Here is an 11,184-nt window from a genome sequence, read left to right on the forward strand (position 1 = left end):
AAAAATAAAAAAACCCTTTTTTTTTTTTTTTTTTTTTTTATTACCAAATTTCAAATGGAAATAAATTCATTATCCTATCTTGCATCAAAGAAAAGGTCTGTTTTACAATCCAAATAAAATACATTTCCAGTCCTTGGGTATAAAATCTGTTTGTACAATGGAATCAAATGTCAGTGTGCAAATCTCACTATAAGACCAAGTAATGATGAGTTTTGTAGTCAGATAAAGTGTGTGACTGGGGTGGGGGAGGTAGGATTTTTTTGTTAAGTAATTCCTAAATATTTCACTACTTAAGGCGATCATCTGGCACAGTGTTTTTCAGCTCCTGAACGTGTGTAAGATTTGATTTTTCTTTGGCATTTATTTACAGTGGCTTTTTTATTATCAGATTTGCACCTCTACTGGAGCTGGCTCGTTTTCCATTGCCTCTGCATTCTCATGAAAGGTTATGGTGCTCCACTGAAATATATATATATATATATATTTTTTGGTTTTGTTTTTAAGGTTTTGTGCTTTAAAGCAGCCAAAATGCACAGTGTCCTTGTGCGGCTGTACTTGCTTCAAAGCTTTTGAATATGTTGCTCACTAATGTGCCTTATCAGAATGGCTGGTTTACTATATGTGATAGTCATCTGCTTATTAACTTTGCCTGTGTTGAAAGGACTGCAGTTATTTGAAGCCTTTTGTTATTTGTAAAGGTTTTTTCACTTGAAGTTAATAGAATATACATTCGTAATTTCAACAGGAGGTTTTTGACCACTTTTAATTTAATACAGGCGAATGTAAAAACATTAAGTATGGTTTGGCAGCCAGAAGTGAGAGTCCTGCAGAATGTATTTCTCATGTACCATGACTGTTCTACTAAAGAGTAGGAAAGAATCAAATTATTGTGCGATAGCATGTGCATAACTCCTTATTAAATTAAGCTTGTGAAATAATGTTTTATGGATTATGACAGGTATACAAATTGCAGTCCAGCTAAAAATGGATGGCACTAATGTGACTGAGCTGCTCTTGAAATCTGTGACCATATTCAGAAAACAGATGTTTGACTGTCTGCAGCCTGCCTGTGGTGTATGCGAAAGTTACTGGGGTTATTCAGTTTTAACTCTGGAGCTAGTTCAGGGAACATTGTTTCTTTCAGAAAGCAGTAGGTCAAGCTGCATCATCTGTTTACAGAGTTTCATGATATGGTAATGTTTTACTTTAGTACTAAGGTTGGTTGGTTTTCTGAAGTGACCCATTATATTCCAGTCAGTCAGAGCTATAGTTTAGGTCCAGTTTCTCCACATAATTAACTAGTAGCTTTGCTTTTAGAACAGCAGTTCCCAAACTGGGTTGTGACCCCAAATGGAGTCATAACATCAGTGGAAGGAGTTGTGGGGGTGGGGGACTGTGGGTTGGGAGTGAGAGGCCATGCTGAGGAGATGGGGTGTGCTGAGGAAAAGTTTGGGAAGCATCGACTTAGAACCTTGTTTTATGTAGCACTACTTGAAGTGCACCAGTCTGCAAGTATGTGATTTAATTCATCTAACTTTTCAGTAGAATTCTAAATTCCAAAGTAGTTTTTTGTTACAACTGGCATTTCTGTGTGTATTGTTTGTTTCTCTGACACAGAATATAAGAAATAAAATACTGTAATACAGTAAATGTGTATGATGTAGTTTTATTTAAAATCTGTTTTGTACGTTTGCCACAAAATAATCACAACAATGTATTATACCTCTGACTGCCTGGTTAGTTATTTCAGACACAGCTTCAAGCATCTTGATCTTACACCAAGGCATATTTTATCGTATTGCTGTGCCAAAGATCACAGCCTGACTGTCAAACTTTCCATTTTAGCCTCAAGTGAAAAATACAAATAGAGCTGTATCTAATAATGTGTGTACATTCCAGGTGGCTTGATTGTCCTTTAAAATGTATTGAGCATTCAGTAAGCCTCTAGACTAGTGGTGTCTATTAGATGAATGTTAGAAACTGGTGGGAGAATAAAAAGGTGACGCTTATGAAGGATGCAGCAGCTCCTATAACAGAGCATAGGATTCTATAACATAGAAGATAAGGTTTCCCTCTACAAGGAACAGTTGGTAACATTTTAATTGGAAGCTACGGAAGACTTTTGAAGGAAGATTAGGTAGTTCAGTAAAAACGAATCGTTTTGAATTAGTATATAAAATGGAAGGTTGCAAATATATTTGTGAGAATAATGGAGGAACTATTTTGTTCCGTCATAGTCATAGCACGGATGAAGTTCTAAAATCACTGGAATAATGGGTATTTTTGGAGTGAATTGAGTAATGCTGATTATGAAATGTAAAAATGTTTGAGCCTAATTATAAAAAAAGAGCTCTTGTGATATAATAGAAGCTACTAAAAAGATTTTTGTTTTCTTTTATGTCTAGGATTTAGAAGAATTCTGCTTTAAGTTTTGTGTCAATCATTTGACAGAAGTGACACAGACTGCAGCATTTTGGCAAATGGATGGCCCTCTGCTAAAGGAATTCATTGCTAAAGCTAGTAAATGTGGAGCCTTTAAGAACTGAAGCACCTGGCTGTAAGTTTTGGATGATGTAAGGTCTTATGATTATAGTTGGTGTGCTGTATTTATCTGCAACAGGCTGATAAACAAAAAACAAAAGCAAGCCAAAAAACCTATTCCTTTTTATTTATACCAGAGGGTGTAAAACTCTATAGAAATGCACCAAAAAAGAATGTTCTGTGTCCTGTATCTATGCTTTAAGAGTGAACAGTGGTAATTCAAGTCAAACTTTCAGTCACATTGGCAAATCTGGAACTCTAGACGTTGTTTTGAGATGGCTGTAGTCCTAAGGGAGGGAAAACTGAAGCATGAAGATCTTGAGCGCTGAAGATTCATCTGTTGCTACCAGGAACTGGAATTTCGTAACATCATGATCCATTAATATTTTTAATAAAGTTTGAGCTACCATCATTTGGTTTTGGGGAATTCCAGCATAGTCTGCACCAAACCCTTGAAATGTTTCATGTGAAATTCTAACCCTATGGGCTTATGAAGGAGCAGATAGGACTGATTTATTTTTATTGTGGTTGCATGATTATGAACTTGTTTGTAATTTGCTGTGTATAAATCACTAAGTATATTCAAGGCTTAGAAGAAATTGGAAAAAAGAAGTAGCTACAAAATATTTTCAAAGAACTCCTCAGTCCTTAGAGGTAATATATGTATTTAGCTATAAGTTAAGGAGGTACCTTACCACAAATGGTAGTGTAGTCTACTTCTGTGCAAACAGTAGATATAATGATAATTGAAAGATGCAGTTCCCTGTTTGTGATTTGTCCCCAGAAGTATCTTTTGAAATAAAGGGGGTGGGGGGGAGTGGGGACATAAGACTACTGTTGGAAAGTGTTTTTTGCACTGAAGTATTGTATTAAAAATTACTTGTAATAAAATTGCCATTCTTTTCAAATCATCTACTCTAAGCTCTTTGAGTTGAGGAAATGTTACTTGCATTTTCTTTTACATCTATTGCAGTACCTACTAGCACTGCCTGGTAATGAAGCATCTCTGAACTCCAGTAAAGAATTACTTGCTCATGTACTTAGCCTCCGTTCAGTGCAGTACTGGAATGCCTCCCACTCTGTTAACTTACAATTGCAAAACTTTGAGGCATAAACTTTTGGACATTATTTGCAAAGTGACTAAAATATAACAGATGCTACTTCAAATAATTAATTAGCAGGGAAGTTGTATTGCCCATTCTAAAGGAACACAGGGAATGGTTCAAGGTTACACATGAGGTATGCAGTAGAGCTGCTTGCTTTCCTTCTGGCTTGCAATGGAATGAATTGCAGTACTTACTCTAAAGGCTTGGCTTGTGGAAAGGAAGAATGGAGAAAGAAAAGATTGTCCTCTAAAGGAAACCATGTCTGGTCAATAATTAGATTGGAAAAAGAAGTGCTCTGATGAAATGGAATACCATGAACATTTCAGTGGCAATTATGGCTTCCTGTCTCCTAACGAATAAGACAAAAATGTGTAACCTGCGTGAACATAATGTAGATTTTGCCTAATTCCAACTTCCTGTGCCAGTGGTTGGCAACACTTTACTCATGTAGGCTGCGGATAGCAGGTGATCATTTCCCTCTAGCCTCTGCAGCAACAGTGAGTTAGAGGCTGTAGTGAGGGAGAAGAGCTGGAAGCTACCAGTGTACCATTAGCAAAACAGAACAGATCACATGGCTGGGGATCAGTGGACCCTTGAGTAAGATGTGGACCAGATTGAGGCTGCGAAGGTCCAGTGACCCACAGGCCAAAGCCAGTCTTATGCAGAGTAGCTTTTTTTTTTTTTCCCCTAAAAGGGTACCTGCAGCAATCAAGGCTTATGCTTTTAAGACTAGAGTCTTAAGGTTCAAGGCCTGCTGACAACCCACTCTGGGGGCTTTTCTGACCATCCTTTAGATCTCTGGGGAAATTAATAAAGACAGACAACTAAGTGTCTAAGGTGCTCCCTGTGTCCTGCTGTCTGCTTGCCTACTGTGTAAACACAGCCAGTCAGAGCTACCCCATATGTTTAGTTGGTCCTAATTTTATTTTTTTTCTACTTTTTTTCTGAAGCTGCTCAATTTAATAGTAGATCTTGGGTATAAGAGCAAACACATTTAATTTAACAGATTATTAATCACCAAGAAAGAATATGCCCATTAGGCAGAATTAATGTTGGTGCTGTATGGCTTAAGCAGCAGCTACCGCAGTTTGCTACCATTACATTAAAATAGGTTGCTGCAAGCTGTCTGGCAGGCTGATGCTAACTGAGATGCAGGAAACAGATCTGGGCATTTTCTGTTGTGTAATTTAGAAGGAAAAAAAACCAGAGCAACAGGTGGTGAGCTCCGGAAGTAATAGATGCTGCATTTTAGATCAGGGCTGTCCAACTTCTGAATATTTGGGAGCTACATGTCGCATGGGCCCCCTGTAGTGGCTTCCACATCCTCCTTCACTGAGCTGCGCCTTGCTATGCAGATAGCCCCAAACCATGGGTGCCATAGGCTCCACCCCACCCTGCCTCTAGGCATGGTGGCAGGAAACTGAAGATGGAGGAGGGAGTTAGAGTCTGGAGACCCCAGCAGCAGCCAGAATTGGGGGGGGGGATGGTGCCCAGATGGGAACTTGTGGGTCACAAGTAGGGCAGCCCTGTTTTAGATAAGGAAAATATAAAGTGTTTATGCCACTTGGGCCAGCTCAAACTAACCTAATCGTTTTACTTTTTCCTAGCACTTCTCTTTGCAAAAGCAGTGAATAAATTAATATGACATGAAATTGAGCAAAAGGATAAAGGTAATGTTCCAACACCTGTAAGATCACTTGAATCTGTTTATATTTTAAGATTTATTTCTTTGGCTGACAAGGCCTCCCTGCTCCCAGAGAGAAATGTAAAAAAAAAAAAAAAAAATTCTGCTCCTTACCCCTTTCACCCAAAGATTTCCAAAGTACTTTGCATGAAATACTGTACCTATTACAGCCTGAATGGCTAAAATTATTTCCATTTTATGGATGGGAAACTTGAGGTAAAGTGAAATCGTGATTTTTAAAGAGAAGTTCCAGAGTCAGGAGAAGGGGGAAGCTTATCTAGCAGTGTTGTTGTTTTAACTATTCAGAAATGTTTCAGTCTGTGAAAGAGACAGGGGATAAAAAATGAGTTTCCAGACTAAAATTTCGAGATTAAAATTTAAAGAGGAAAAGAAGCATGAACTATAAAAATAAGTATAGTGTATGATTCTCTTCAGTTACTGCACATCGTCTTAAGCAAAAATACAGTTGTCTGAGGGGTACACACTGGCATAGATTTTGTATACAATTTGATTAGTTGAAACTCTCTTCGTCATTTTCCCCGTATGTAGTCAGCCCATTTTATTCCCTCTGTCTGTAGAGGTTTCTCTGTCGTCTTCATTTGAAGTAGAAATTACTGAAGCTCAAATCTTGGAGTGTATAGATACCACATCACTTGGTATGGGTTCTTCTTACCCTTGAAAGGCTGGAAAAAACTATTCTGTCAGTGTTATGAGAGGCTCTGTGCACATGGGGTGCATCCCCATAAGCAGGAACATGTTTCCCTGGGGACAACTAGCAGTGGCACAGTGCCACTGCTAGTTGTCCCCAGAGAACATCTGCGCCATGCGCAACCTAGCATGTTGCCCTAGGTGGGTTAGGAGAGGCTGGGGCCAGTACAGTTGCTGTATGCAGCAGCCTTATCTGGTGCTCTGGGGGCCTCCCGGGAGCTGCAGCTGTGGCACTCCTGCAGCTGTGAGCCTGGCTAGGCTCTGGTTTGGGTGGTGTGCGCTGCCACCATGTACGCTGCCCCAGTTTTTTCAGGTGTATGTTTTTTGACCCCGGGATCTTCTGAGGTCAATCTTCCCCATCCTTCCCCGGGCACACTGCACAGTAACAGCATAGGGAATGCCTGCATATGGTGCCAGAGTGTGCACTTTCCTGTGGCTATCATGGGCACATCCAGACTATGGCTTCAGAATCTCAGCTTTTCCATTTAAAAAAAAAATCTGGCCCTTACAGGCACACACCTACTGGTCCAGGAGGTACTGAAACAGCCCTTGATAATACTGTAGGGCCTAGGACGGGGCAGGCAATTATTTTGGGCAGTGGGTTGCTTACTGAGTTTTGGCAAGCCATCAAGGGCTGCATGACAGGCAGCCCAGGGCAGATAAATATTAATTTTTCTAAATTTTTTTTAGGGGTCCCGCGGGCTGGATAGAATGGCCTGGCGGACTGCATCTGGTCCCCGGGCCGCATTTTGCCCACCCCTGGCCTAGGAAATGGCCAGAATGTAACAAGACTGGTATATAGGTTGTCACTAATTTTCTGATAGCTAGAGTATTTTCTTCAACTATGAGGTATAACTGTGTGAAAAGGGCATTTGGTGGTAGCTTGGGTGTAGAATTTAGCCCCAGAAGTACAACATAACCTGAATCAAGTTCATTATTATCTCAATGTTCAAATTTAGGAATATTACTTATTAAAGGTAACTTCCCTAATGTTTACTGACAAGAATCAATGTAAATAATTGCTTTAGTATACCTGAGCTAGAGGTGTAGGCTCTTTATTACTAACTTATTAACAGGTGCATGTTCACATACCTGCTGTTGGGGAAGTACTAGACAGAGTTCCAAGAACGGTATTATTTGAACTAGATAATTATGCCTTTGGAAGGCATTAATGCTTAAGGAGTTTCCTTCATAGTTGGTAGGGTTGGAAGGGACCTGAGCAGATCATCAAGTCCGACTCTCTGCCATGGCAGGATATAGTACTGGGGTCAAACGGCCCCAGCGAGGTGTTCATCCAGCCTCGTTTTAAAGACCCCCAGGGTAGGAGCCAGCACCACTTCTCTTTGGAACTTGGTTCCAGATCCTAGCCGCCCTGACAGTGAAGTAGCGCCTCCTGATATCTAGCCTAAATTTACTTTCTGCCAGCTTGTGACTGTTATTTCTGGTCACTCCTGGTAGTGCTCGGGGGAACAGGGACTCCCCCAATGCCTGTTGGTCCCCCCGACTAGTTTGTAAACGGCCACTAAATTGCCCCTCCTCCTCTTGCGAAGGCTGAACAGGTTCAGGTCCCTTAACCTCTCCTTATAGCGCCTGCCCTGCTGACTCCTGATCATGCGGGTGGCCTTCCTCTCCATGCTGTCCACATCCCTCCTGAAGTGCGGCACCCAGAACTGGACGCAGTACTCCAACTGCAGCCTGACCAGTGTCACATAGAGGGGGAGGAACACCTCCTTGGACCTGCTTGAGATGCATCTGTGGATGCATGACAAGGTACGGTTGGTTGGGCTTCCTGACTGCTTCCCCACACTGTCAGCCCATGTTCATTTTAGCATCAATAATGACTCCCAAGATCCTTTTCTGCCTCTGCACTGACGAGAAGGGAGTTCCCCAGCCTGTAGGTATGCTGCTGGTTCTTCCTCCCCAGGTGCATCACCTTGCACTTGTCAGTGTTGAAACCCGTCCTGTTCTCATCTGCCCACCCCTGTAACCTGTCTAGGTCCAATTGCAGCCTATTCCTCCCTTCTAGCATGCCCACTTCTCCCCACATCTTAGTGTCGTTCTGTCATTAGCAGTTCTGGCCAAATCTTATCCTGATATTTTAACAAAGAAAGAACTGAGACACAAGAAATATAAGCTGGCCCTGTCACAGGATTTACATAACATGTCATGGGTGCAATAAAAGGGGTGAGCAAGAGCATCAGAAGCCTTTTAATGAGATGTTAGCTTAATTATTTCCCTGTGCCCCATCCCCACTATTCCCAAATTTCTTTACAACTAAGCTGAGATGCCTCATTAAGTTTGCTTAATGTATCTGGAGTTGAACTTCAAGCTAAATAGTTGTTCTCATTTTATTTCCACTCAATAGGAATCTTAGAGTGAGTAATGTCAGACACTCGTCCCCAAAAATCAGAAACTAACTTGAAGCTAGTAAAGAAGAATCTTCTCCTTTCCACCTCTCTCAAGCTGTAACAAGTAAAACAGCACAAAGGTTAAGATGAGGGTTGGCTGGGCTGGGCTATTAGTCGCACTGATTTAATACTCGAGGTGCTTAAATCCTAGTAAAAAACCACAGAATACATACTTTTGAAGATTTCATTCCAAGCCCTTGCTACTAGGGTGTAAAGACTTGAAAAACCAATACGTGCAGAGAATAAGGTAGCAGTTTTTAAATAAGTTAAAAAGGTACTACATACCCCATATGCATTTGGTATAAAATTCCCTTGGGAATCTTTGAAAACAACAGATCTAATTCAAAGCAAATTAGAGCTACAAATACATGTATGGTGTTAGTCTCATTTATCTGTCATAGCACTACTTTAGCTCTTTTTTCCTCCCTTCCTTTATGGAGGGAGGACTTCCTGGAAGAATGTCTGCTCTTGCCCATGGAATCATCCCCTATTTCTACCTGAACAACCCAAATATATCCTTTTGTGCTAATTATTGGGGAATGGTATTACTAGTTTTGCAAAAGAGCAAATGAACAATGTTAGTGCCCTACAACATGTACTTTAACATGTGTAGTTTAACTCCATCCCATAACAGATCAATAAAGGTTTTTAAAAATCTACCTTTCCACCTGTATTTTATCCATTCAGTGAATCGAGATGATAAAAGCAGGGGTTTTGAAAGAATTGTCAAGGTTGTGGACTAGCAGAGAAAAATATACAGGATTCTACTCTACAGCATATTTTGGATGCTGATTATGTTACTAGCTTTAAGTACAAAACATGTTTTACAAAAACACTTTATTGTCAAGTTTTTTCCATTTTTTTTCCCCCCGTTTTGTAGCTAAACAGTGACTTTTTCTGTAATCAAACCATTTTAATATAGGAAAGTTTAAGACTAAACACATGGATGCCAAAAGTGTTCCGAATTCATAAAGGATGATAACGTGTTATTTGACATAGTCTTAAACTATACAGGTCTGTCAGTGAATAAGAGCCAGCTATCCTTGGCAGTCTGCAAATGACTGACACAATCTCTCAGCACTGAAGTTATAAACTACTACTTAAACATTAACACTGTAAATTGAGGAAAACATTTAATAAAAACTCCTATTTATGATTCAAAATGCTTCTTCAAGTGCAAGTTTTGCTAATATTCCCTCTTTGGAAGCCAAAGCAGCAAAATAGTCTTTAAAACAACTTAATCTCATTGTTCCCTGTCTATAAGCAGACAGCAAAAAATCAGTGATACGTGGTCTGAAGGGAGGCTGCCATAATGACTGTGAAGAGTGGTCTATAGCAGCTAATTGTTAAGAGGCTCCAGGCCAGAGCTTTTACAAATAAAAAATCTTTTTATGGATCTTTTTTTGTTTTCACTTGCTTGCTTTCTTACTTTTCTTTTTTAAAAAGAAAGAAACTCATTGAGCCACAGCAAAAATTAAAGGGACAACAAAAATGTTATTGCAACAGTGAGGTATTTAAAGAAAAAATGATAATAAAGTAAATCACCCAGTTTTTGCTAGTATCCCTGTCATGGTCCCGGTAACTTCTGTCACTTAAAAAACAAAGTCTTGATTGAAGCCACTACTATAAGACTTCATGGCTATTCAGACACTGAACTAGATGCACTGGCTCTGTTTTCCTGAACAGGAAGGACTACTTCTTCTTTTAACTCTTGCAGCAGTTCAATCTGAGTATCCAGCCTTTTCCGGGTTTCAAGAAGTTCCTGAATCTTTTCTTCTGTCCCTGTGGTGAGAAGAAAATCTTAAAACCCCACCACCCTTATTTGCAGTAAAACACACAAATATATGCATCTGATCACAAATTACTTAAGATCGTTTGTTTGTCGAAACTTCACCATGAACAGTTCTCAAACACATTTTGTTAGGCTATCATGTTTTATATTTTGATTCCGTCACAAGATGGATTTTACTTTGAGCACTGGAGTTAAAATGCATGGTGGTGGGAACACACACTTATTTGTTCCAAACTACAGTCTGTATTTGTTGAGGGCTCTCCTGATGAGGCTAGATTTGACATCTTTAAATAACTCTTAAAACAGCATTTAAACTTGAATTATTACATTTAAAATAGCTAATTAAAAAGAACCAAAGACATCATTTCTGTGCAGTGTCACTTGTGTATTCCTGTAAAATAACGTGTATGTTTGCAATTTATTCTAAAAATAAAGACTTGGCTGCTCACCTAGGTCCCAGCCTTGACTGGAGGGAAGGGGTTGGAGGGATCACACCACTCCCTTGTGTGCAGTCAGTGTAGTTTGCCTGCTCTAATCATTTCTAGAATTCTTCTCTGCAGTTGGAATTCTGTCCAGTGAAGAGAGAGTTAAACACAGCCTGGCAAGCTTCTAGAGCATTCAGCATCCTTTTAAGGCTGCAGGCCAGACTGACCCAGTCAAAGGCAGGCAGGTGCTAGAACCTAGCTGCTGCTAGCATCTTTCCCTGTAGTGGCAGGGGAAGGTGATTACTGCTGAAGCCCCGTGTCTGCAGACCAGATCAAATGCCTCCCTGGGCCTGATGTGGCTGGCAGACTCTAGGTTTGTGATCCCTATTCTAGAGGTAAGTGTTAGAAAGGATCAAGTTTTCTAAAGGCAGCCTCCACTGGGGTGTGCATGCTCCAGTATTATATTTCCAAAATACCTACCACCAGAGAGCTGGGTTTTCCATTTCCCACGGAAAAACAG

The 11,184-nt window shown here is 40.2% G+C and overlaps 2 protein-coding genes across 2 annotated transcripts in view; one reads left to right on the forward strand and one right to left on the reverse strand.

Annotated features, from left to right (window-relative positions):
- Positions 1-3,452, forward strand: part of RCBTB1 (RCC1 and BTB domain containing protein 1) — a 43,458-nt gene extending 40,006 nt beyond the window's left edge. Inside the window, exon 11 of the mRNA XM_019523807.1 lies at positions 2,406-3,452. Within this exon, the coding sequence (XP_019379352.1) occupies positions 2,406-2,546 (141 nt within the window). The 3' untranslated portion in view covers positions 2,547-3,452. The remainder of the gene's footprint in view (positions 1-2,405) is intronic.
- Positions 3,453-9,267: 5,815 nt separating this feature from the next.
- Positions 9,268-11,184, reverse strand: part of LOC109302245 (histone-lysine N-methyltransferase SETDB2-like) — a 94,215-nt gene continuing 92,298 nt past the window's right edge. The window contains exon 22 of the mRNA XM_019523808.1: positions 9,268-10,229. Within this exon, the coding sequence (XP_019379353.1) occupies positions 10,087-10,229 (143 nt within the window). The 3' untranslated portion in view covers positions 9,268-10,086. The remainder of the gene's footprint in view (positions 10,230-11,184) is intronic.

The sequence above is a fragment of the Gavialis gangeticus genome, unplaced genomic scaffold (assembly GCF_001723915.1).
Source record: "Gavialis gangeticus isolate Ggan-Ray unplaced genomic scaffold, GavGan_comp1, whole genome shotgun sequence".
Classification (NCBI taxonomy): Eukaryota; Metazoa; Chordata; order Crocodylia; family Gavialidae; genus Gavialis; species Gavialis gangeticus.